This window comes from Gopherus flavomarginatus, chromosome 12 (assembly GCF_025201925.1).
Source record: "Gopherus flavomarginatus isolate rGopFla2 chromosome 12, rGopFla2.mat.asm, whole genome shotgun sequence".
Classification (NCBI taxonomy): domain Eukaryota; kingdom Metazoa; phylum Chordata; order Testudines; family Testudinidae; genus Gopherus; species Gopherus flavomarginatus.
In genome coordinates this window covers 37676734-37703650 of record NC_066628.1, presented here as the reverse complement: position 1 = coordinate 37703650, position 26917 = coordinate 37676734, and the positions used below count along the sequence as shown (strand labels likewise).

General features: G+C 47.6%; 2 protein-coding genes across 4 annotated transcripts in view; both read left to right on the top strand.

Annotated features, from left to right (window-relative positions):
• Positions 1-690: 690 nt before the first annotated feature.
• Positions 691-21634, top strand: TSEN54 (tRNA splicing endonuclease subunit 54). Of its 3 annotated transcripts, XR_007768973.1 has the most exons (12): positions 691-749; positions 6196-6360; positions 7068-7131; positions 7669-7752; positions 9467-9565; positions 10625-10677; positions 11913-12011; positions 13571-14220; positions 14814-14874; positions 15995-16111; positions 19943-20698; positions 20818-21634. XR_007768973.1 is itself a non-coding variant. In XM_050920610.1 (11 exons), the coding sequence occupies exons 1-11, from the start codon at positions 697-699 to the stop codon at positions 20091-20093; spliced, it is 1596 nt and encodes a 531-aa protein (XP_050776567.1). In that variant the 5' UTR covers positions 691-696; the 3' UTR covers positions 20094-20712. The 3 variants fall into 3 exon arrangements, 2 of the variants coding, with proteins under 2 accessions (XP_050776567.1, XP_050776568.1); XM_050920610.1 differs by lacking the exon at positions 20818-21634 and having other exon boundaries at positions 19943-20712; XM_050920611.1 differs by lacking the exons at positions 9467-9565; positions 20818-21634 and having other exon boundaries at positions 19943-20712.
• Positions 21635-24965: 3331 nt separating this feature from the next.
• Positions 24966-26917, top strand: part of LLGL2 (LLGL scribble cell polarity complex component 2) — a 52028-nt gene continuing 50076 nt past the window's right edge. Inside the window, exon 1 of the mRNA XM_050920609.1 lies at positions 24966-25067. The gene's annotated coding sequence lies outside the window, so the exon portion shown is untranslated. The remainder of the gene's footprint in view (positions 25068-26917) is intronic.

Sequence of the window (26917 nt, the reverse complement as noted above, 5' to 3'; positions counted from 1 at the left end):
TCTTTAGCTGTTCCCCGCTCTATACGGTGGGGATATCGATGGTCATGTATTTTCAAGAGGGGGCCTGTGGGGTCTCACTACAATGAGTCTGACCTCACAGATCCTTCTAGTGGTGAACATGTAATGAGTCATGTCATTTTTCAGGAGTGTGAAGGGATGAATATATCCATCTGTGAGCATGCATGCAAAATGTAGTTGTGCAAATCATCTTATGTGAGTGTGCATGACAGACTTGGAGCCTGAGATACCTTTGTGCAGGACTCTGTGTGCTGTGCATGAATGTGCATAGACGGGTATAAGCCCACATGTGAGAGTGTGCCTCAAGCGGGGCCAAAGATACTGGCATGCTCGCCTCTAACCCTCCACCCCCAGTGCTCCCTGGGATGTGGGCTCAGTGCAGGGGATGGGGAGGGGCAGGGGGTCCCCATCTGCAGCTGATTGTCTTGGCTCCCTGGAGGATGGTGTTAGGCTGTGGTGGCTCTCGCAGGGAGCACCGTGAGCTGGCTTGCCCCACTCAGGGGCGCTCTAAGGCCGGCAGCCTGGCCACCGCGCCTACCAAGGCCGGCCCGGCCTGGCTCTTGGGAGAGCTCAGCTACTTGGGCCGCGCTAGGACCCAGAGGAAGCGCCTCCTCGCCCGGTACCCGTGCCGCACTAGGACCCCGCGGAGCTCTGCCGGCAGGCAGGGGAAGACACAGCATGGCCGGGCAGAGTGGCCGGATGGAGCCCCGCGCGGGCCGCCGCCTCTTCAGGTACAGGCAGCTGGGGGGCGGCCTGCGCTGGGCAGTCGGGCTCTAGGGGCCCTTAAAGGGGCAACACCTCAGCCCCCGCCCCGGCATTGCGGGGAGGCGGGGGGTTAAAGGGCCAGTGTGCCCCCCCCAACACGTGTGTGGAGGAGGGGACTGATAAAGGGCCGGCGCCGCTTTGTCCCCGCAGGGTGGGGCCCTTGTGGGGGTCCCCCAGAGACTCCTTGCGGTGGCGCTGCCAGCAGGGAGTCTCCTGCCTCGTGACATGCTGTTGTGTCTGGACCTTGGCTGAAATCTCCTGCCCCTTGGCAGTGGGCCTGGCGCAGGGACCTGGGCAGCCCTGCAGACCGCGGCCCCAGAGCAGGTGCCCGGCGTGGGCAGCTCCCCCTGCCAGCGCGCTTCAGCCCCGACCTGCGGAGCCCCATCTCTGGGGCTATAGGCTAAGCTCTGGGTCTTGGCCTCCAGGCTCCCAGTGCCAGCCAAGGGGCCGGGTGCCAGGTGTGAATGTGGTGACACAGACACCTGCGTGCTGGGCACTCAGCTGCAGCACCCGCTTAGTGCACAAAAGCCCTTCGCAAAGAGTGTCTGGTTCCTGCTGCTTGGACGAGGAAGGCAAGCTTGTTATCAGCCCCCTGAGCCAGCCAGAGAGAGGTGCTGTTGAGGAGGAAGAAAGGCCCAGGGAAGCAGAGCAGTCAATGGGAGCAGAGGGAAACCTTCCCGTAGTTGGGAGCCTCCTTCCAAATGGTGCTGAGGTTGCCTCTCGCACTGAGGTTACCTCTCCGGGGGAGGGAACTCCAGTTGCTAGGAAAAGGCAGGTGTTAGTAATGGGAGATTCGATCATTAGAAACATAGATAGCTGGGTTTGTGATGACCAGGAGAACCGTGTGGTGACTTGCCTGCCTGGTGCGAAGGTTGCGGATCTCTCAAGGCATCTAGACCGACTTATGTGTAGTGCTGGGAAGGAGCCGGTGGTCGTGGTACATGTAGGTACCAGTGACATAGGGAAGGGTAGGAGAGATGTCGTGGAAGCCAAATTTAGGCTGCTAGGGAAGAGACTGAAATCCAGGACCTCTATGGTGGCATTCTAAGGGTATGTCTACATCTACAATTTTGCAGCGCTGGTTGTTACAGCTGTATTAGTACAGCTGTATAGGGCCAGCGCTGCAGAGTGGCCACACTTACAGCAACCAGCGCTGCAAGTGGTGTTAGATGTGGCCACACTGCAGCGCTGTTGGGCGGCTTCAAGGGGGGTTCGAGGAACGCGAGAGCAAACTGGGGAAGGAGACCAGCTTCGCCGCAGTTTGCTCTCGCGTTCCCCGAACCCCCCTGCAAACCGCAGGGAAGGAGACCTGCTTGCTCGGGGGTTCGGGGAACGCGAGAGCAAACCGGGGAAGGAGACCAGCTTCGCCGCGGTTTGCTCTCGCGTTCCCCGAACCACCCTGCAAACCGCAGGGAAGGAGACCTGCTTGCTCGGGGGTTCGGGGAACGCGAGAGCAAACCGGGGAAGGAGACCAGCTTCGCCGCGGTTTGCTATCGCGTTCCCGGAACCACCCTGCAAACCGCAGGGAAGGAGACCTGCTTGCTCGGGGTTCGGGGAACGCGAGAGCAAACCGGGGAAGGAGACCAGCTTGATTACCAGAGGCTTCCTCAGTTATGCTGGGATACCTGCTTATTCCACGGAGGTCAAGAAAAGCGCTGGTAAGTGTCTACACTTGATTACCAGCGCTGGATCACCAGCGCTGGATCCTCTACACCCGAGACAAAACGGGAGTACGGCCAGCGCTGCAAACAGGGAGTTGCAGCGCTGGTGATGCCCTGCAGATGTGTACACCTCCTAAGTTGCAGCGCTGTAACCCCCTCACCAGCGCTGCAACTTTGTGATGTAGACAAGCCCTCAGAAATGCTCCCCGTTCCATACGCAGGGCCAGGTAGGCAGGCAGAGCTTCAGAGTCTCAATGCGTGGCTGAGATGGTGGTGTAGAGAGGAGGGGGTTACATTCATTAGGAACTGGGGAAACTTTTGCGATGGGGGAGCCTATACAGGAGAGATGGGCTCCACCTAAACCAAAGTGGAACCAGACTGCTGGCACTAAACATTAAAAAGGTTGTAGAGCAGTTTTTAAACTAGGAGATGGGGGAAAGCCGTCTGCTGCAGAGGATCATGTGGATCGGACACAGACTTCTCTTAGGGGAGAGTCTTTTGATAGGGAATCTCCAGGTTATAGTCAGGAACAGAGGACAGAAGAGGATAATGTAAGAGCTGGATCAGATGATAAACAGTCACATAAAAAAGAATCTGGCACATCAGAAAAGGGCAGACAAATAAACAGGGACAAGTTTTTAAAGTGCTTGTACACAAATGCTAGAAGTCTAAATAATAAGATGGGTGAACTAGAGTGCCTTGTGATAAAGGAGGATATTGGTATAATAGGCATCACAGAAACCTGGTGGACTGAGAGCAATCAATGGGACACAATCATTCCGGGGTACAAAATATATCGAAAGGACAGAACAGGTCGTGCAGGGGGAGGAGTGGCACTATATGTGAAAGAAAATGTAGATTCAAATGAAGTAAAAATCTTAAGCGAATCCACATGTTCCATAGAATTGCTATGGATAGAAATTTCATGCTCTAATAAAAATATAACATTAGGGATCTATTATCAACCACCTCACCAGGACAGTAATAGTGATGATGAAATGCTAAGAGAAATTAGAGAGGCTATCAAAATTAAGAACCCAATAATAGTGGGGGATTTCAACTATCCCCATATTGACTGGGAACATTTTACTTCAGGACAAAATGCAGAGATAAAATTTCTCGATACTTTAAATGACTGCTTCATGGAGCAGCTGGTACGGGAACCCAGAAGGGGAGAGGTAACTCTAGATTTAATCCTGAGTGGAGCACAGGAGCTGGTCCAAGAGGTAACTATAGCAGGACTGCTTGGAAATAGTGACCATAATACAATAGCATTCAACATCCCTGTGGGGGGAAGAACACCTCAACAGCCCAACACTGTGGCATTTAATTTCAAAAGGGGGAACTATACAAAAATGAGGGGGTTAGTTAAACAAAAGTTAAAAGATACAGTGACTAAAGTGAAATCCCTGCAAGTTGCATGGGCCCATTTTAAAGACACCATAATAGAGACCCAACTTCAATGTATACCCCAAATTAAGAAACACAGTAAAAGAACTAAAAAAGAGCCACCGTGGCTTAACAATCAAGTAAAAGAAGCAGTCAGTGAAAGATAAAAAGACTTCCTTTAAAAAGCAGAAGTCAAATCCTAGTGAGGCAAATAGAAAGGAGCACAAACACTGCCAGCTTAAGTGCAAGAGACTAATAAGAAAAGCCAAAGAGGAGTTTGAAGAACGGCTAGCCAAAACCTCCAAAAGTAATAACAAAATGTTTTTAAGTACATCAGAAGCAGGAAGCCTGCTAAACAACCAGTGGGGCCCCTTAACAATCGAAAGACAAAAGGAGCGCTTAAAGATGATAAAGTCATTGCGGAGAAACTAAATGGATTCTGTGCTTCAGTCTTCACTGCTGAGGATGTTAGGGAGATTCCCAAACCTGAGCCGGCTTTTGTAGGTGACAAATCTGAGGAACTGTCACAGATTGAAGTGTCACTAGAGGAGGTTTTGGAATTAATTGATAAACTCAGCATTAACAAGTCACCGGCACCAGATGGCATTCACCCAAGAGTTCTGAAAGAACTCAAATGTGAAGTTGTAGAACTATTAACTAAGGTTTGTAACCTGTCCTTTAAATCGGCTTTGGTACCCAATGACTGGAAGGAAGTTAATGTAACGCCAATATTTAAAAAGGCCTCTAGAGGTGATCCCGGCAATTACAGACCGGTAAGTCTAACGTCAGTACTGGGCAAATTAGTCGAAACAATAGTTAAGAATAAAATTGTCAGACACATAGAAAAACATAAACTGTTGAGCAATAGTCAACATGGTTTCTGTAAAGGGAAATCGTGTCTTACTAATCTATTAGAGTTCTTTGAAGGGGTCAACAAACATGTGGACAAGGGGGATCCAATGGACATAGTGTATTTAGATTTCCAGAAAACCTTTGACAAGGTCCCTCACCAAAGGCTCTTACATAAATTAAGCTGTCATGGGATAAAAGGGAAGGTCCTTTCATGGACTGAGAACTGGTTAAAAGACAGGGAACAAAGGGTAGGAATTAATGGTAAATTCTCAGAATAGAGAGGGGTAACTAGTGGTGTTCCCCAAGGGTCAGTCCTAGGACCAATCCTATTCAATTTCATAAATGATCTGGAGAAAGGGATAAACAGTGAGGTGGCAAAGTTTGCAGATGATACTAAACTACTCAAGATAATTAAGACCAAAGCAGATTGTGAAGAACTTCAAAAAGATCTGACAAAACTAAGTGATTGGGCAACAAAATGGCAAATGAAATTTAATGTGGATAAATGTAAAGTAATGCACTTTGGAAAAAATAACCCCAACTATATATACAAATGATGGGGGCTAATTTAGCTACAACGAGTCAGGAAAAAGATCTTGGCGTCATCGTGGATAGTTCTCTGAAGATGTCCATGCAGTGTGCAGAGGTGGTCAAAAAAGCAAGCAGGATGTTAGGAATCATTAAAAAGGGTATAGAGAATAAGCCTGAGAATATATTATTGCCCTTATATAAATCCATGGTACGCCCACATCTCGAATACTTTGTACAGATGTGGTCTCCTCACCTCAAAAAAGATATTCTAGCACTAGAAAAGGTTCAGAAAAGGGCAACTAAAATGATTAGGGGTTTGGAGAGGGTCCCATTCGAGGAAATATTAAAGAGGCTAGGCTTCTTCAGCTTGGAAAAGAGGAGACTAAGGGGGGATATGATAGAGGTATATAAAATCATGAGTGATGTGGAGAAAGTGGATAAGGAAAAGTTATTTAGTTATTCCCATAATACAAGAACTAGGGGTCACCAAATGAAATTAATAGGTAGCAGGTTTAAAACAAATAAAAGGAAGTTCTTCACACAGCGCATAGTCAACTTGTGGAACTCCTTGCTTGAGGAGGTTGTGAAGACTGGAACTATAACAGTGTTTAAAAGGGAACTGGATAAATTCATGGTGACTAAGTCCATAAATGGCTATTAGCCAGGAAGGGTAAAGAGTGGTGTCCCTAGCTTCTGTTCATCAGAGGATGGAGGTGGGTGGCAGGAGAGAGATCACTTGATCATTGCCTGTTAGCTTCACTCCCTCTGGGGCACCTGGCATTGGCCACTGTCGGTAGACAGATACTAGGCTAGATGGACCTTTGGTCTGACTCGGTACGGCCATTCTTATGTTCTTATGTAGGTGGACAGTGCCCAGCATTCCCCTGCCCCCCTTTTGGGCCTGCAGCATCAAGCAGCAGGAGCTTTGTTGGAAAGGAACTGCAGTCCAAATATTCTCCTCACATTTAATTTCCCCCAGCCCTGCTGAGCTGCGGGCAGCTCGGACGCGTGACCGCAAGGTTCCTCAGCACTCACACGGACAGAAGGACTTCATCCCCGATAGCTCGGAAGAACAGGCAGAGAGGCTGCACCGGTGTCGGGAGGAGCACTGGCAGCTCCTGGCAGAGGAGCGCGTGGAAAGGCTGTAAGTTCCTTCATCTGGGCTGAGATCCTGTTCCTCTGAGGCAGCACTGCCCTTGGGGCTCTTGCTGACTCTCAGAACGATCAGAGTGACAGAGTTCGTCAGGGAGAAGTCATGCCCTGGATGCTAATGATCTATTTATGCTGATAGTACAGTGGGTTTCTATAGCACTGTTCATTCAAGGCTCTTGCAGGAATATATTAAAGCCTTATAGCATCCCTCTGAGTTATCAACATCTTTCCATTTTACAGATGGGGTAGTTGAGGCAGAGAGGTGACATGACTTATCTCTGCACACACAGCAAGCCCATGACAGAACCCAAGACTCCTATCTCCAAGTCACTAAAATGCACTTCCTTTTAGAGCCACACTCCTCCTGCCAAGTAGCTTTTTGCTCCCTCTCTGCAGTTATAAAACACCCCCTACAAGAGCATGTGCTTTGCTCTGTGTGTTAGGTACCACAGTGTAGAGCGATTTCAGGAGCTGCAGAATGTTACTGTACATTATACTGTGGGCTCAGATGGGCAGTGTTTCTGGCAGGAACACTTTTAGTCTCAAAGAACTCCCTCTGGAAGTTTGCAACTTCCTACCCTTCTGCCTTCTCACAGGCTGATGGAGAGAAAGATTTGTTAAATCATTACATTGAGGGGGAAAAAATGAAGGGGGGCTGATGTCTACTGATATGTGTGTTTGTTTTTTTTAACTTCTCAGGGGAAGTTTGGTGACAGCTGAATGGAAGCCACTAGAGGGCATCGTGGAGCTGAAATCCCCTGCGGTAAGCGTGATGCTCTATGGCCTGGTCCACACTACAGCGTTAAATCGATTTAAACAGCGTTAAATCGATTTAACACTGTACCCGTCCACACTACTAGGCACTTTAAATCGATTTTAAGGGCTCTTAAAATCGATTTCTGTACCCCTCCCCAACGAGAGGAGTAACCCTAAAATCGATATTACTATATCGATTTAGGGTTAGTGTGGACAGAAATCGAAGTTATTGGTCTCATTCTTTTACTGAGCTACCCAGAGTGCACTGCTCCGGAAATCGATGGTAGTCTAGGACCATGGACGCACACCACCGAATTAATGTGCCCTAGTGTGGACGCGTAAAATCGATTTTATAAAACCGGTTTTAATAATTTCGATTTTATGCTGTAGTGTAGACGTGGCCTAAGAGTTTGACATTGTTGCCTCCTGCTGGCAAATGCAGATTGTCTGTCTGATTTTTAATTTGTGTCCCAGTGTGGGAGAGAGCCTGGCTCTGGGCAGGGGATGGCCCCAACACATCACAGATTTATCCTTTTGTTCCCAGGGGAAGTTCTGGCACACTATGGGGTTCACAGAGCATGGCAAACAGTGTCTGCTGCCAGAGGAAGCCCTCTATCTACTGGAATGCGTGAGTAGGATGCCCAGGCTTGAGGGCAGTGGATTCTTTTTGAATAACACCATTGCAGGGGCAATAGTAGCTGGGAAGGCAGAGAGAGCATTAGGGAACCTGCAATAGATCTTTCATCCTTCTCAGTAATTCAAGATCCTTCACTTGTGTATGCTCTTCAGGACACAGTCTGAAACCACATGGCACATATTGGTCTCTACTACAATCTGAATAAACAGTTGTCTTCAAAAGGCCCAATTCCTGAGGGACTGGCTGTAGGGGATAAGACACAAAACCTTTCAACTCTAGGCCACTGGTTCAAAGAAGAGCCAGGGCGCCTATGCCCTAAAGTAGCTGCCATCCCTTTCATGCTCTGGTGCAACAAGTCTTTCATTATTAAGGTTACTGCCTGCAGTACAAGGAAATAAATAACTGTGTGAAATGCACAGGACATGTCTTTCTTAGGGGCCAGCACTGCCCAGTGCTTTATTAGTGGCACAAAATCATATATTTATATCCTGGTGCATAATCCTTGATGTGGTTTTGGAACAAAATATGTCCTTTATTAACTCTGTAGATGATGTGGGATATTAGGCACCAAATCAGCCCCTTCTAGGTGACGCAGCTGAGGTTTTGGTGTGTGAGTTGCATGTACATGTGTTTCCAGAGCTGTACTTGCTCTGTGGTTAAATGCCTGGCATACGTTGCCAAACAGAAAGTCAGAGAGGGCTGAGAGCAAAGAGACCAGTTTCTTTTTCTTTGCCTGGAGAATTCTCAGCCCTGATGCTCCCAGTTAAGGCTGGGTTGGCATTCTCTGATCTTGAGGGGCTTATGTCTTGGTCTTGAGCTGATAGGATTTCTCAATGGCATCTATTCAAGTCTAAAGACGTGCTTGCTTTGTTCTGATAAACTGTTGAATTCAGGACAGCAAATGGTCTCACTCAAACTCTGATTTCAAGGGCTTTTTTCCTTTGGAGTTGTGATTTGCCAAGGGCTAGAGATCATAAGTGGCCTGATTTGAAAATGAAATTGTGCAGTTGGGCCGCTGGACACAGAATCAAGTAGGTTTTAGAGACAGAAAAGACCTGCAAGATGCATCTACCCCATTTCATGGGGGAGGCATATTTCCTAGTGCTTGGTAACTTGGTATTTTGTGGGCAAACAAATCAAGGCGGGAGAGGTTTAGCTTAAAATTAGCTAATGAGCAGGCTCCAACATTAGAAGGACCAAGGCTGAGAGAATCTAAATGCCCATAGCCGTCTCTGAGGTCATTGGGGATTGTGGGTGCTCAGCATATCTCAAGAGCTAGCCTAGGATATTGCTAGTTATTTTTTGATTACATAGCAATGAATACACAGCTTATGCTCAAATAAATGTTTTAGTCTCTAAGGTGCCATAAGGACTCCTCGTTGTTACATCTATGTGTGTGCTTGCATGGGAAGGCCCAGCTTAGTAAGTTTTGCTGCAGTGCTGACCAATGCTAACTCCACCCCAGTAGACCCAATATAGAGGGAGCATGCCACTGTGCACTTGAGAATGAGTCGGCATCACAGATTTGTAGGCGAGAAGTTGCATGAAAATAATTTGATACTTGAAGCACCAAGCTGGAGTTTGAGTCAAAAGCAGCTGGATGCTGAGACCAGCTATTGAGACCACAAGGAAGGAATGGACATGGATCCTGCAGTACTGGTTTCCTGCAACCTGTGGTTCCTAAACCCAAGCTTCTGTTTTTTAGGGCTCTGTTCAGCTCTTTTACAGGGACCTGCCTTTGTCCATACAAGAAGCCTATGAGACCCTGCTGTCCCAAGGGACGGTGAGCCTGCCGCAGTATCAGGTGTGCACAAAGGATTTGACACCAGTGGTGATTATTACGGTGGGTAAGGGGTAGGTACAACCCACCCATTGAAAATGTGGTGGGAGTCTACAATTTAGGGAGGAGGTCGAATTTATTTCACACCTCTTTCATCCACTGGTCTTCCTATTTCAGCTAAGCAGTTGTCTCCTTTGTTATCCTCTGGTTCTGTTCTCTCCTTGCCCCTAGGATCTCTCCTATTCTAGGATTGCACAGAGCTTTACCCAGTGGCATACACAGAAGCAGCATCAGAACTAAATTAACCTGATCATAGCCATTTGTTCACTGTGCTGCTCCTGCTGTGGAACCAAGAGGTGTGATCTGCTAGGGGTGCAGAGGACAGGGCAAGGCAAAGCAATCTCTTATTCTGCAGCAGCAGCAAAGGCAAAGATTGAGTCCTTCCGCAGAAGCCCAGTTCCCTCTATGCCCAGAAAGAATAGCAGAGTGAAATTGGCAAGGATTATGCCTGTTTTGCCTCTGCTGCTGGCTCTTGTCCATTGCTAGGAAAACGCTAGCTATGGCAGCAGCACAGAGATCTTCAGATTTCTGAAATGCTGGAGGCAAACATAGGATCTCTGTGATCCCAATACTCCTCCTGATCACTCAAGTTTGCACTAGGTACAAACCATACGAAGTCCCTTCTCTTTCCTTCAGTCTCATGGATAGTGAACATTCCACCACTGTATCGCTGGAGGCCAAGGAGGCATTTGGCACTTTTTGGGTGCTGTAGCAAGCTGGGCATTTATACTAGTCAGATTCTCCATGTGAATGATCACTCCCACAGCTATGCTGGCTTAAGCCATGCAGAGTCCCAACCAGAGTTGTGGTGCTTTGGCGTCTAATGAATTTTTACCCATATGATCTCTCTTGTATATTTTGTGGAGGAGAATGCTGGAGAGTAGGCACACTGTGTGATTAGCTGTCTTTGGTCTGAATCAGCCATTCAGATAGTATCTCAATCAGCTTGCCATATGAAACAAAAAGAGATTTTTTTTTTTAAGGTGATCATTTAACATTCTTGGTTTTCTTTGCTCTTTTAAGGTGTTCAGCCACTTGAAGAGACTGGGTTACATTGTGCTGAGATTCTGCCCCAGGTATCTGACTTTTCCTTTCCTCAACCCTCCCCGTTGCTGTCTTTCAGAAGCCATGCTGGAATGCCCTAGATGTAGGGCAAGGAGGAGGTGCTCTTCTCTACTAGGCTCCCCTCTGCCATAATGGGCTTGCTTCTTCAGATCCTCTGCTCCAGCCCATGAAGCTTAGAAATCTTTGTAGGGGTCTGGGAATCTCTAGATGTGATTCTTAGTTGGCAGATGAAGCCTGAACTGAGCCAGTAATTCACCTGTGTGGTGGAAGCCATGATCATTCTTCCTCCTCCCCTCAAACTGTCTGTTCCTTGGCTTTAAACATTCAACGGCTCCTCAGCCCCAAGGAATATATTATCATTGGCTTGGTCCAATGGACAGGGAGTCAGGAGACCTGGATTCCATTCCGCTGGCCTGCTGTGATCTTAGACAAGTCACTTCACCTTCCTGTCCCTCTCTACATTAGTCTGGTCTAGTTAGACTAAAAGCTCTTGGGAGCAGGAGTTTTCTCTTAATTTGTCTTTGTACATCACCTGGCATGATAGGGCCCTGATCTTGTTTGGGACCTGTAGACACTACCGTAATACAAATAATAATAGTAAGTCTATTATGAGGTAGCATTACTGTGATCTGCAGCACTTACACTGTAAGCTCTCTGGGGGTTCTTTTTGTTTGCTCTTTGTACAGTGTCTAGCACTGTGGGGCCCTCATCCATAACTACTAGTGCCCCTAACTGTTCCTGCTGTACGTATAATAAATAATAGTCACTGAGACCTGCAGGTGGCTCCCCACTTCTTCTCCTTATAGAGAGAAATCAACTGCCTGAATTGAGGCTCTCCAGCCCTCAGGACCCTATAAGGTTTTTTCTTTTTTACCTCTTGGATGCTCTAATTCCATGTAAGCATCCCACATTTGAGCCTTGAGACATGCATCCCCCCAGCCCATTGGCTCAGATGAAGTGGAGCAGCCTCTGAGTGTGCCTTGCATTCCGGCACTTCAGGGGTTATGCACCAGAAACAATACACACTTTTCTTATTGTTCAGCTGGGAAGTGAGTGGATGTGAGTGAAGGGACTGGACTCCGGGGTGGGGAAGATTCTTTCTGCTGGCCTAGTTCTTGCAGCAGTTTCCATACCCAATGAGAAGCTTTTGCTATTACATTTTCCTAGGCTTTAATTGGAAGAGTTTTTCTAACACTGCCAATCTGTCTCTCTCCCTCAATCCCATTGTCTTTCTACCTCATTACAGTGCTGTCCCATCTCAATACGAGAGGCAGCTGAACCTGGACAGTTATTGCAAGAGCTCTGGAAAACGCCATCACAAAAGGAAGAGAAGCTCCAGCCCCTGGTAAAGGAAAACGGACATATTGTGGAAAGCCCTTCATGGACTAACTCATTCCCCATGTTCTGGGCCACAGCTAAAAATGTTGCTCGCTGCCCATTCCATCTTAGGGCAAGAAACAAACAGATCCCCACCAGCCTCATCCTGTTGGTCCCTGCAAGCGGTCTAAGGTGCTGGTGCTGAGTTTAGTAATCTGACCGAATGTCATTGGAAACAGCATTCAAGTGATCAGATTCCGATCAATTCACAACACATCTTTTACAATGGATGCATTCATGGCTTTTCTTCCCCTCCTCATGCCCTCTTTTCCTCCAGTGTTGTCTTCGAGCCCCAGCTCGTACATAACCTATGTCACTACAACATCTCCTATCCCTCTTCTCCCAGCTAAATTGCCTGAAAGCAGCTGTTTCACTTCCACCCAAATACTGCAGAGGTCGTAGTGACCCTTTGCAATGCATCCCCCTTATCACATCCACTCTTCACAAGGGCTGAACTGAGCTAGGGGGAAGATTGTTGGGTTAGTCCTATCTGCTGATGGTGGTCGGTTTGTGAGATCCTTGAATGGAAAGAGAGAGGTCTCTATATTAGAAGCAAATTGCAGGAAACTCCTCTCTCCCTTTTCACATCTAAAGAAATAAGGCACCATTAAAGGAGCTCCGAAAAAGCCCTGATCAGCAGCCACTGAAGAACAGACGCCTTCTAGTGTTAATTCTGCTATGGTTAAGCTCTTTAGGGCAGGGACCAGTTGTTTTGTTCTGTGTTTGTGCAGCGCCTAGAACAAGGGTGTCCATGATGGCAGCCTGGAGCTGCTACCGTAATGCAAATAATAATACATTATTATTTATTAACACAATTAGCAGTAGGTGGCACCACAGACTTAGAAACAGGGAAGGGCAGAATAATCAGTCCAGGTCACTCCTGGTGCGGAAGTAGGAAGTATCGTTCAAACACAGTGCAGTAGGGGTTATGATGCAATTTCAGAAAGCCATTAGAGGTAAAACTGTGGACTTACGAACTAGCCTTTCAAGTCTAGAGACCTGGGATTAAATCTTGTGCAACAGTTTCAGCCTAGTAACTGGAGAATTTTATATGTGTTTTAAACCCACTCCGTTCCATTGGTACATTTGCTCAGGGCTGGAATAGCAGAGGTGGGGGCTGCCGGACAGGCTTGAGGGCATGGACAGAACTGTGTGGGGAGGAACCAAGCTGGGAATAGCAGGGGGTGCCCTAGGTCAGGACTGTGGTGCGTTTACAGAGCTGTAGGGGACACATGCATTGCATTTTCTGCTTCTGTGTTTGTCTTTAGCCAGCACTATCCATCCATCACTCTGAGAATCACCAAAATGCTGCAAAATACTTCATGCAAGTAAAAAGACCCTAGTTCTAAGGAAGAGCTTGTTAATCAGCATGTGCAGGCCTCTTCCTGGGCTCCCAGTCTCCTAGCCTTCTCCCCTTTTCATGCTCAGGAACCACACTATTTTTGTTATCCATGGAGGGGGGCAAAATTTGCTGAAAGGACTTTGTGGGAGCAAAATTCTAAATTTAGCCCCTTTTTCTGTTTTAAGGTTACAAGGCAAGAAAGCGAAGGCATCTGGGAATCCTCCAGAAAGTGAAGGGACCCCAGAAAAGGCCAGTGACAGCTGTGGTGGTCCCAGTCACCCAGCGTCTGAGGGGAGCTGTTTGTCAGAGAAGTCAAAAGAATCAGATCCTGCCAGTGGAGAGGGGGAGTCAGCCCAAGTTTCCACTGATGCAGTACAACTCGGCAAGCCCCCCAGTTTCCCACAGTCTCAGGCTGGAGACTATGGGAAGGCTGCTGGGGACAGCTGCAGTGGCACCCACCTGCCCCGCTGGGACTTTACCAGAATCGCCTTCCCCAACATGGCTTCTGACTGCCCACACACCTTCCTGCCACAGCCTGACGAGAGACTGCTCCCGGAGAACGTAGCTGGGCGGGAGGCCGATGCCACCCGCTGGCGCAAGCTGGTCAACCAGAAGCGTGAGAAGTTGTCACGGAAGGAGCGGGAGCAGCGAGAGAGGGAGAGCAGATACAAGAGCAGTGTCAATGCAGACAGGGAGGTGAGGCGCTGCTCCAACTGGCAGGAATACAAGGAGCTTCTGAAGCAGAGGAGCCAGCGGAGGGCAGGGAGGCGGCCTTCGCACCTGTGGGACCAGCCTGTCACCCCACTGGTGAAGCCGTATCAAGTGGCCTCAGCAGGTATCTGACCTGGAAGAAAAGAACTTAACACATCTTCGCCAATCGGTGACCCACATAGGGGTGTCATGCGAGTATGCTAGGGGAGGGATTGCTCACCATGGACCACCTGGGAGCAACTGGAGGGAACAGAAGGAAGGGAAATGTAGGCTGAATATCAGAACAAACATCCTAACTGTAAGAGGGAAGAGTTACCTGTGGGAAGCAGAGGAAAGCCTCATGGCATCGGCCTGGGCGAGCAGAGTATGGAATGGCCCTGCACTGGCCAGGGGAGAGACTAGACGGCACTTTCCATCTCTCCTTCTATGACCCATTAGGCTGTTTTTCTTCTGGAATTAGGGGGGAGCAGGGCAGTCCCTGCTGGCACTTAGGCTGTGTATTTGCCCAGGCAAGTTAAGGAAAGGAGACAGGGGAAGTAAAAATCATTGAAGTAGCAAGAGGAGGGGAGGGTGATATGGCTGCCTTGTCGAAGGAGGGCGGCTCAGAAGGGAGGTGCAGAAGCAATCCAAGTCTAACCTGGGCTGTGCGTGAGTGTAGGGAAGACCTCACAGACTGAACTAAAGAGTCTGAACCTTTCCTGTTCTTTCTTCCACCAGCTGCTGTCCTCCAGCAGATCAGTGTGCTGCAGCCTTCCCACATCCTGGATGGAGCCTCCCGGTTAGTATTGAGCCAGTAGATTCTAGGGAAGATGGGTCTAACTCAACAAAACATTGTCCTTCCTCATGCGATGTGTTCTCCACAATGGCTTTAGAAATGCCTAATGTACCTGGCGCATGGGAGCAAATGGTACTTCCCAGTGCTCCTCCCATGGGTTGGGTACATCCTTGCTGAGGGGCTGACATGTACATGCAATGCCCTGTCACCATGCAGGAGCTGCAGTGGAGTCCAGCAGCAAATCAGTTATGCTCTAGGCTGATTACAGCACTGGTGTATAAGCTCTCATTAGACTGCATGGGCAAAGTCCATCATACTGCAGTGAACCTTTCATCCCTTACATTCCCTCTCTGCATTGAGGCCTACTCATTTCATAGGCTTCCAGTGCTCCATCAATGTGTGTATTGGCCCTGGGATGCTCTTCCATCCCAGCTGCAGGTTCTGGAGTTGAATGAGATTTTAAAATCTAATCCCCCACCTTCTGGCTCTGCTCCTATCTGGGATGAGTTGTGTGATGGTTTTGCACAGGTCTGTGGTACACAAACATTGCACACTAGTAGTTTGCACTAGTGCTATGATGCAGATGGGTGTCCAAGCAGCCTGCTTTGTATTTAGATCTATTGGACTGTGCATCTCTGCTTGTGGTGCCTGTACCATGGGGCACAGAGAGAGAGTAGCATGCAAGGTGTGGGTGCTGGAGCTGGCCCATTAGAGCACAGGCCTTGCATCGGGAAGCTGTGTGTGGTTCTCCACTTCACATGAAAACCATGCTAGTTGCTTAAGGAGTTGCTCTGTAGTGGGAACTTGATCCCAAGGGGGCTCATCATCTTTCAGGATGAAGCATTTAGGGCCTTATCCAAATCCCACTGACATCAGTGGGAGTCTCTCTATATTAACTTAAATGGATTTTGGATCAGACCCTTCCAATATAATTCCTGGACTGGCTGTCTTGCCTAAGAAGGAAGATTCTAAATGGTTCCTGGGAGGCAAAGGACCTAGGGTTTTAGGTAGGCCAACTTAAAGACTTTGTCTTGCTCCTTGCTCTGATGCATCTGCAGCCTTGGAGGTGTCAAGAGTCCTGTGATGTGTCATTCCAAGCATGCATGTGTATCTCATCCTACAGGCTGCAGGAGGATATGGAGGGCATGAAGATAGACTTCAGTGTGTATCAAGCAGATGCAGTTGCCAACTTCAAGAAGAACAACCCTGGAAAGCCTTATGCCAGGATGTGTGTGCGGAGGTACTGGCCATGTACCCTGGCTGTTATTAATGAGTGCTTGTGTGTGCAATTATTTGAAGTGCCCTGTATTGCTGCTATGGAAAGTTAAACCCTCGTGCAAAGTTACTGACTGCAGGATCTTGTGTATTTGCTGGATTATCAGGCAGTCATCATTAAAAATGGCCCTGCCAAGGTTTTCCCACTATTTTCTCCCCCACCTTGTCGGAATCTGTTGCCTGGTCACCCTCCACTCCAGCCTCAGACCTGGACCCTACTTTGGGTTGTCATCATATTGCAGCTAAATGGTGCTGGTATTATTATTTAGTATTTTTATTACGACAGCACTTAAGAGTCCTGGACATGGCCCAAGACCTCATCGTGCCAGACACTTTACAAACATAGAACAAAGAGACAGTCTGTGCCCCAAAGAGCTCACTATTTAAGTAGAAACAAGAAATAACTATTTACTATTTAACTGAGGTACCATGTCCTGGTTCACAGAGGCTGTTGGTAACTGCCTTCCCAAAGCAAGTAACAGCTAGACAGAAGGACCAGAATATTAACCCTTTAGCTCTGGTCCTGTAGTGAGCCCTGTGCAGCAGATCCCTCAGCCTGTGCAAATCTCCAAGGGCTCCATATGGGTATAGGGCTGCACCTGCCTAAAACTTATTGCAGGATCAGTACCATGCAGATTGGTTGAAACTGTAAAAAAGAACAGAATTATTAGACACATAGATGAACTCGGCATGTTGGAGAAGAGTTAACATGGCTTTTGTAAAGGGAAATCATGTCTCCCCTGTGTTGTATTCTTTGAAGGGGTCAACAAATGTGGGCAAGGATGATCCAGTGGGTATAATGTACTTGGCTTTCCGAAAGCCTTTGACAAGATCCCTCACCAAAGGCTCTTAAGCAAAGTAGGCAGTTCTAGGATAGGAGGGAAGGTCCTGTCATGCATCAGCAAGTGGTTAAAAGAGAGGAATCAAAGGGTAGGAATTAGGGCTGTCAAGCGATTAAAAAAATTAATTGTGTGATTAATCGCATACCATTTTATTTAAATATTTTTGGATGTTTTCTACATTTTCAAATATACTGATTTCAATTGCAACACAGAATACACAGTATACAGTGCTCATTTTATATTTATTTTTGGTTACAAGTATTTGCACTGTAAAAAAACAACAGAAATAGTATTTTTCAATTCACCTAATACAAGTACAATCTCTTTATCATGAAAGTTGAACTTACAAAAGTAGAATTATGTTTAAAAAAGAAACAAACAAACCACTGCATTCAAAAATAAAACAATGTAAACTTTTAGAGCCTGCAAGTTGACTCAGTCCTACTTCTTGTTAAGCCAATCGCTCAGATAAACAAGTTTGTTTACATTTGCAGGAGATAATACTGCCTTGTTCTTGTTTACAGTTCACCTGACAATGAGAACAGGTGTTCTCATGGCACTGTTGTAGCCGGAATCGCAAAATATTTGTGTGCCAGATGCAGTGAAGATTCATATGTCCCTTCATGCTTCAACCACCATTCCAGGGGATATGTGTCCATGCTGATGACGGGTTCTACTCGATAAAATCCAAAGCAGTGTGAACCGACGCATGTTCATTTTCATTATCTGAGTCAGATGCCACCAGCACAAGGTTGATTTTCTTTTTTGGTGGTTCGGGTTCTGTAGTTTCTGCATTGGAGTGTTGCTCTATTAAGACTTCTGAAAGCATGCACCACACCTTGTCCCTTTCAGATTTTGGGAGGCACTTCAGATTCTTAAACCTTGGGTCAAGTGCTGTAGCTATCTTTAGAAATCTCACATGAGTACCTTCTTTGCGTTTTGTGAAATTTACAGTGAAAGTGTTCTTAAAATGAACAACATGTGCTGAGTCATCATCCGAAACAGCTATAACATGAAATATATGGCAGAATGTGGGTAAAACACAGAGCAGGAGACATACGGTTCTCCTCAAGGAGTTCAGTCACAAATTTAATTAATGCACTATTTTTTTAATGAGCGTCATCAGGATGGAAGCATGTCCTCTGGAATGGTGGCCAAAGCGTGAAGGGACATACGAATGTTTAGTATATCTGCCATGTAAATACCTTACAATGCTGGCTACAAAAGTGCCATGCAAATGCCTGTTCTCACTTTCTGGTGACATTGTAAATAAGAAGAGGGCAACATTATCTCCTGTAAATGTAAACAAACTTGTTCATCTTAGTGATTGACTGAACAAGAAGTAAGACTGAGTGGACTTGTAGGCTCTGAAGTTTTTATATTGTTTTGTTTTTGAGTGCAGTTGCGTAACAAAAAAAGTATACATTTGTAAATTGCACTTTTTCATGACAAAGAGATTGCACTAGTACCTGTATGAGGTGAATTGAAAAATACTATTTCTTTTGTTTATCATTTTTACAGTGCAAATATTTGTAATAAAAAATATACAATTTTATTTAAATTACAACACAGAATACAATATATATGAAAAATATCAAAAATATTTAATTTCAATTGGAATTCTATTGTTTAACAGTGCAATTAAAACTCTGAATAATCACAATTAATTTTTTTGAGTTAATTGCGTGAGTTAATTGTGATTAATTGACAGCCCTAGTAGGAATAAATTATTAGTTTTTCACAGTGGAGAGAGGTAAATAGCAGGGTCCCCAAGGCGCTGTTCAACACAGTCATAAATGATCTGGAAAAAGAGGTAAACTGAGGTGGCAAGGTTTGCAGATGATACATTATTCAAGATTGTAAAGGTTGACCGGACAACAAAATGGCAGATAATTCAATATTGATAAACGCAGAGTATTCCACATTGCCAAACATAATCCCAACTATACATACAAAGTGGTGGAGTCTAGAATAGCTGTTGCTGCTAAAGAAAAAGATCGTAGAGTCATCATGAATTGTTTTCTGAAAACATCTGCTCAGTGTGCAGCAGCAGTCAAAAAAGGTAACAGAATGTTAAGAACCATTAGGAAAGGGATAGATAAGACAGAAAATATCATAATGCCATAATATAAATCCATTGTATGCCCACATCTTGAATACTCCGTGCAGTTCTAGTCATTCCATCTCCAAAAAGATATATTAGAAGGGGGAAAAAGTACAGAGAAGGGTAACAAAAATGATTAGGCGTATGGAACAACTTCCATCTGAGGAGAGAGTAGAAAATCTGGGACTGTCCAGGTTAGAAAAGAGACAACTAAGGGAGAGGGGGAGGAGGAGGAGGGATATGATGGAGGTCTATAAAATCATGAATGGTATGGAGAAAGTGAATACGGAAGTGTTATTTCCCCTTCACGTAACAAGAACTAGGGGTCATGCAATGAAATTAATAGGCAGCAGTTTTAAAACAATATAAGTACTTCTTCAGGTAACGCACAGTCAGCCTGTGGAACTCGGTGCCAAGGGATGGCCAAAGGATAACTGGGTTCAAAAAGGAATTAAATAAGTTCATGGAGGATAGGTCCATTAATGGCTGTTAGCCAAGATGGTCATGGATGTAACCCCACGTTACGTGTTTCACTAAATTTCTGACTATCAGTAGCTGGAACGACAACAAGGGATGGATCACTTGATAAATTGCCCTGTTCTGTTCACTCCCGCTGAAGCATCTGGCACTGCCACTGTTTGAAAACAGGATTCTGGGCTAGATGAACCATTGATCTGACCCAGTATGGCTGTTCTTATGTTCATATTAAATATGAGGGAAGCCCTTTTCCGAGCGTTGGAGTGTTTTTTCGCTACTCTGTGAGTGTCTCTGATAGGCAACACTCACCAAGGTGGCTGGCATTGTAAATATTCCTACGATTTGAGAGAGATTAGCTTTCTTCCTTTTGCAGGTTTGACGAGCAGATCCCATCCCTGCGGGCAGTGAAGCAGCTTGCCTATCAGAGTGAGGATGTCCCAGTGGTCTTTGCACTGGTGGACAATGGAGACATTGCTTTTTACTCTTTCAAGGAATTCAAGCTGCCTGTTGATGTTTATCACTGAAGTTACCATCCCTTGAAGAAATGGCTTTGGGGCAAAGGGTGAGGGACTTTACTCAAGACTTAATTTCCTGATTCATGGACTATTATATCAAATAGAATCTCTGATAACCAGTCTGCGTGCAGGAGGGATAACCATCTTATCCACTGCTACAGGCCTCAGCCAGCTAGGAACTAGCTCATTCGTAAAAGCAAGATACACTTCAAACAAACAAGTATGATGTTCTATGCTTTAGCTGGGCACCTCCTCACTGCAGTGCTGCTTTGTTCTTTAAGCCACTGGTTCTCCAGCTCTTATCGTCCTATGGACCACTTACCTATGACATTTTCTCAGTCCTTGTGGGCCTGTAGAACAAACTTCACTGGAGATCCACACATGGTATTCTGAGAACCACTGGGCTAAGCCAGTCTGAATACAACATATGAATGGTTTAAGAACTGCTGTAGATCAATCAGACTCATAAGCTAATCAGGTCAGTCAATGGTATAGCAAGCCTCTGTTACTCTACTGCACCAGCACCCATCTACTAAAATCTTTAGCGGAGTATTGGTGTGATCAGGAGCGGCGCCAGGGTTTTTTTGCACCCTAGGCGCAGGGCCGACTCACCGGTCCCGTGGCTCCGGTGGACGGTCCGCTGGTCCTGCGGCTCCGGTGGACCTGCCTGGAGCTGTGGGACCTGCCTGGAGCCACTGGACCAGCGGGCCCTCCGCAGGCACGCCTGTGGGAGGTCCACCAGAGCAGTCTGCCGCCCTCCCAAATCCTGGTGCCCTAGGCTACCGCCTAGGTCGCCTAAATGGAAGCGCCGGCCCTGGGTGTGATAGAAGCAAAGGCAAGGCAACAGAACTCTGCTACAGAAATGATGATGCTGGCTTTGCCTTGGTATTTGTATGCCAGCAGGAGATCATAGTCCTAGGCGAATGCTCACTTTGTAAGCCAGTGGAGTCACAGAGAGCCACGAAGTCACTGCAGAGGAACATGCTAATGTCGTATTATGGTGTTTGTGTTGAGATGTGTCATTGCAACACAGCGGCATCTCCTATTAAAACTATAGCACACAGCGTCAAGACATCTCACCATTACAATAGTGTGACCCCCTGTTTCCATTTGATGCCCTTTCTCCTGGATGCAGGTACATGTTTCTCACTCTCTCTTGCAAGTGAGAGAAGCTCTGATTAAACCTGCAACTTCTCCATAAGCTGAGCCTGATAGTTTTGTGGGTCTAGTGCTCCAGGCTGAGGATCACTGTCCTATACCATTGACGGTATCACCCAATTGCCTTCCAGCTGTCGTCAGCATGGGAACCCTCCCCCTGAATCTCCTGATACCAAACTTTCTTTAACTTCTATGCAAAAATGCCAATGTGACTAGTGCCAGAAAGTCTTGGTCTGTGGCTAAAAGGGCCTCCTAACACTATTGTGCTCAGAGTGCAGCTTTCTTAAGAAGTGTTACAGCAAATGTTTTAGATGCATTTTATTTGATACAGAATGTTTTGGTGGGGGGTTTTGGGGGTTGAAGGCTAAAGCAATAAAAAAGCGTTTTCCAACAATGCAAGCCCCTGAGTGTGGGTATTTATTTATTAGTATTTCTGAGAAAATGGATCTGTAGTGCCTTGTCTTGTGAGAGGGCAGCCTGTGGAACTGCGCTGTCACTGAATGCAGTCATACAGAGCCAGAGTCCCTGTGAGTCCGTGCATGGTCCTTGGAGCATGGAATCCTAATGCAGTGCTGCTGTAAGCATAGCATGTCTTCCTCGTGTAGTGCCAAACGTGCCACAGTGCAATGGCAGAGGCTCTTGCCCTGATTGCTTTGTGTATCCCTGTGATTAGTTAACAAGTTGGCCCAAATCATCAGCTGGTGTAAGTGGACATAGCTGCACTGACTTCAGTAGAGAAGATGCTGATTTGCTCCAGCTGGGGTTCTGACCTAATATTTACCCTCTTTCTCTCCTGTACCCCCCATGCACCTTCCTAGCCACTAGAAGGAAATAAGGGTGCCTCTGTCTGCTTTGGGGATAGGGTGACCAGACAGCAAGTGTGAAAAATCGGGACAGGGGATGGGGGGTAATAGGAGCCTATATAACAAAAAGATCCAAAAATTGGGACTGTACCTATAAAATCGGGACATCTGGTCACTCTGTTGGGGGATGTGAAGGGCTGGACAAGGTCAGTGGCTCCATTCTGCTCATTCAGCATTCTTGCATGTTTCAGGCAGTGTGGGGAGAGCTCCTGTGATCTGCCTGTTCTCAGACAGAGCAAAGAAGAGCTCCAAATTTAGCCCTGGAGTTAAGCAGACCCAACTCCCATTGACTTCAAAGGTGCACTTTCTTACTTTTGCTTTCCAAGGCAAAATTTGATGGACTCCACAAGAGCTATGGGATGAGTTTTGCTGGGGTAGACAAGACTCTCTGACTCAGCACAAAACAATTACAATCTAATAACCACTTTGGGGAGGATTGAGAAACTAGCTGTATTGCTCAGCTGCTTTGGATGCCTGTGTGAGAATTGGAGCACAAAGCAGACGGATATCCAGACTCTCCTCCCGCCCATTGACTGAACAATCTGACTTTGCAGCAAGCTGGCAGAAGGGGGCTAGAAAGGGGCGTATTAATTATAATCTTTTTTGAAATACAGATGAAAAGTGGCCACTTTGTGGAATTTGTCCCATAGGGTCAATGCCTGTTGCAGCATCATACCATTGCAACCTAAAAAACTGGACTGCCATTTTGCAGCATTGTGGCATGATAACATGTATTTTGGACCAGTTAATGTCCCCTCACATTAGGACATGGGTTCTCTTCAGCAAAATTGTGATGAAGCCACATACCTTGATGTTTCTAGCAATCCTGGTGCTTCTACCCATGTGACCTTTCCAAGGGTGCTGACTAGAGTGTGTTCAACTTTCTCTAAAGGTTTACAAAAACAATAAAAAAGTGAATGATAGGCAGGGTCATTTCCTGTGTCTAGTTTCACTCTTTGTGCGAACACATAAGTCCTCATACTACTGGAGCTGTCTGTCAAAAAAACGAGGAAAAGGACGGAATCCCATAGAGGAATGGTGCATTCAACCAGGACCAGCGCTAGGGGTTTTAGCGCCCTAGGCGCATGGCAATTTCGCCGCCCTGCGCCCTGGTCCGGTGGCTCCGGTGGAGCTGCCGCAGTCGTACCTGCGAAGGGTCCGCTGGTCCACAGCTCTGGTGGAGCTGCTGCAGTGGTGCCTGCGGGAGGTCCACCGGAGCTGCGGGAGCAGCCGACCGTCCGCAGGCACGACTGCGGCAGCTCCACCGGAGCCTCCTGCCACCCCCTCCGGCAAAATGCTGCACACCAATAATCCTGGCGCCCTAGGCGATTGCCTAGGCCACCTAAATGGAAGCACCGGCCCTGCATTCAGCTCCACCATTCTGTGGAAACTAAATTTCTGAATCCCTTTTATTTCTTTTGCCTCCTTCAGGTCTCCTCTGTGGCCTAGCTACCTCCAAGTCTCTGACTCATCACAGGGATAATTATAAATCATTACTTAATCATCAGCCAATCAGCTTTGTCCACCTATGAACAATGCAAGAATCTTTTATGCAGGGATAGATTTGAACACATGTAGGGTGATCAGATGTCCCGATTTTATAGGGATAGCCCCAATTTTTGGGTCTTTTTCTCACATAGGCACCTATTACCCCCCACCCTCTGTCCAGATTTTTCACACTTGCTATCTGGTCAGCCTAAACATGTGCCTTATTGTGAAGTGGGGATGTGCAACCGTGTGCCCCATAAATTGACTGTCCCCGTGGATGGGAAGGAACATTGTTAAAAATCCCTTTTGTCTGACATGCTCCATCCAAAAGTAACACCGAGATCACTGTTACAAAGATAAGTTGTAGTTTGCTGGCTGCATGTGATAGCCCCTTTTGCATACATCCCCTTCTCATAATCAGTTAATTTCCCTTGTGGTTAGTGCAGGTAAGATGAGGGTAAAAGATTTTCTTTTTAACATAGAAAGATGTGCCTGGGAAAGTAGTAAGGCTGGTGGGAGCGAAGGGGCTGGTGTATTACCAGAAATTACCTTTACCTCCTTTTTGGAGACTAGCTAGATGCCAAGTTGACCACACTCTGCCTGGCACCTTTCCCTACCATAGCAGATGTGTGCAGCACCGTGCAGTTAGGGCTGAGTTGTCCTGTGCCACCTAACCCCTGTGCTTTAGGGCCTGGCTCTGATCTCAAACCCGTGTGAATTAGGAGTTACACTAGGGCAGTTATACTGGTGTGAGACTGGAGGGGGCCCGTTAGGGTGAAAGATGTCCCAGTTTTATAGGGACAGTCCTGATATTTGGGGTTCTGCCTTATATAGGTGCCTATTACTCCCCCCCCCCCCCGGTCCTGATTTTTCACACTAGCTATGTGGTCACCCTAGAGCTCAGGGACCACGGTCCGGCCCTGGGTGCTGGGCTTTTCCCTGTCCGTGCTCGTGCTGGACGGGGTGCAGTGCAGCCTAGTGGCTATTGCTTCCGTGAGCGCGGATGGAAACGGGGCGAGGCTGGCGGCGTGCTGCGGCCGGCAGGTGAGCCAAAGTGCAGCGGAGTGGGCGGGGCCACGTCTCATTAGTATTCATAATCTTATTAGCATTCACTGTGTATCAATATCAATTAGCTTGTTAATATTCACCGATGTATAAACAGGCAACTCCATTTGAACAGGGCGGCTGCCCTGAGGCCGTATGCATGAGCTGCCTCCTGATTGGCTCGGAGAGGGAGGTGGCCGTGTGAATTATTCATAAGCACACGGGATGGACGGGGCTCAGGGAGCGGCGTGGCCACGCCCACTTATTTGCATATCCGGTGAGCCCCGCCCCCTCCGGGAGGTATCCGGGAAGGCGAGGCGGCGGCGGCGGCGGCGCTAGCGGAGGAGCCCGTGGCTCACGAGCCGGTTGCAGGGGACACTACAGCCCGCGGCCTCCTCCGGGCCCGGCCGGTCCAGCCAGCGCCCCTCAGGTGAATGGGGGGCCGAGCCGGGGGGGAGGGGCACAAAGGACCGACACCCCCTGGTCAGTGGGTGCGGGGGCCGAGGGTCACGGTGCCGGGCCGCCACGGTCCTGCGGGGCCATCACCTGCCCGCGGTTCCGCCCTGGGCCTATGAGCCAAGGGCTCCGGGCCCCGCCGGCGAGCGGGATCGTGGCGAATGGGGCTGGTCCCGCGGACTGGGACCCCGGGCCGGGGGCGGGCTTGAGGCCGCCCCTGGGGTCAGCCAGGGGCGCGCTGAGCCTCGCGTGACTGTGGGGAGAAACCCTGGATCCCCTGCGGGGGGGCTGGGGAGCTCTCCCCTGGGCCTGCCGCTCCTCTCAGGGAGGCAGGGGGAGAGGTGATGGGAAGTTGCCCCAGCAGGTAGGCGCTGGCTGGTCCTTTGGGGCGGAAATCCGCTCTGGAGAGGGGACTGCAATTGGTTCTCGGTCTAAACTGCGTGGATGTGTTTGATTGATAAATCTGTGCGCCTGGCACTTCTCTCTCTCTCTCCCCGTTTTCACTACTTCGGAATACTTGACAGAAACGCATTGCCACAATAACCGACGCTCGCAAAAAGGGCTGGGCTCACTTGCATCATCTGCACAACAAAAGGTCTTGGAGCATGCCTTAGAGGTGAACGAATGTGTCCTCTGACCAACCAACAACAGAAGCAGATTCCAGAGTCCTGGGACTTTACCCCATAGAAGCCCCTACCTCTGCTCTCCGCTCCCCCATAGTGCACATCTGGGTTCATACAGCCAGGCTCAGTCACAGAGAATGGTATTAGGGAACGAAATGGCTTCAAAGGCAGGCAAGACCCAAATCAAATAGGCTCATTTATTGTCAAGACTAAAATAAATTATAAGTGTATCATGTCTGAGGGAAGGCATAGCTGCCAGATCAGGGGAGAACTTCAATCCACAAACAGATTTGTTTGAGTGAAAACCTGAATACTTTGATGTCTGAGTACATTCTGCCGTCTATCTTAGTCATCAGTGGCCTTTTGGCAGGCATATATTCCAGCCAATGGTGTCATAGTCCAGCTAGCAATGTGTTAATGAAGTAGGCAAATAATTATTTTTGGTATCCCTTTCCCAAAGACAAGAGGGTGTCTCACATTACATCCCTGCATCCATCCCATCTTGCTTCTGCTATCTCACTCCCATGCTGGAGTGAGGAGCTTGTCTCCTGTAGGGTATGTCTACACTGCAATTAGACATCCATGGCTGGCCCATGCCAGCTGACTTGGGTTTGGACTAAGGTGCTGTTCAATTGCTGAGTAGACATTTGGCCAGTCTTCTGGGACTCTCCCACCACACAGAGTGCTAGAGCCTGGGCTCCAGCTCCAGCCCAAATGTCTACACTGCAATTAACAGTCCCTTAACCTAAGTCAGCTGGCATAGGCCAGTTGTGAGTTTCTGATTGCAGTGTAGGCATACCCCTAGGTTGCTAGCTTCTTCCTGGAGCCTGGTGCTCTTGGAGGTGGAGTCCTGAAGGACAGAGTCTTCTGGCTGGCCCTGCCTTGCCACAGCTTGTGTTCTTGGCATAGTTTGAAAGCACTGATAACTTCTGGCCATGTGGCTGCTTGTGGTAGAAATGCTCTCAGAATTGCTACTGTAGATGGTTGCCTATCCAACCTATGTCTGAAGCTCCCTCTGGATAATGCTTGAAGCTGGATGCATTTCAGAGTATTGGACATTAGCTTCCTCCAGCTTCTGTTAAGATTCCAAGCTTTACGTTTTTGCTCCCAACAGGCTTAATTTACTGCATTTGTTCTTCAGTAGACATGTAAGCAGTGACTGCAAGCTTCTCTCCCAGTGGAGTTTCTCCCTTGCACCTAT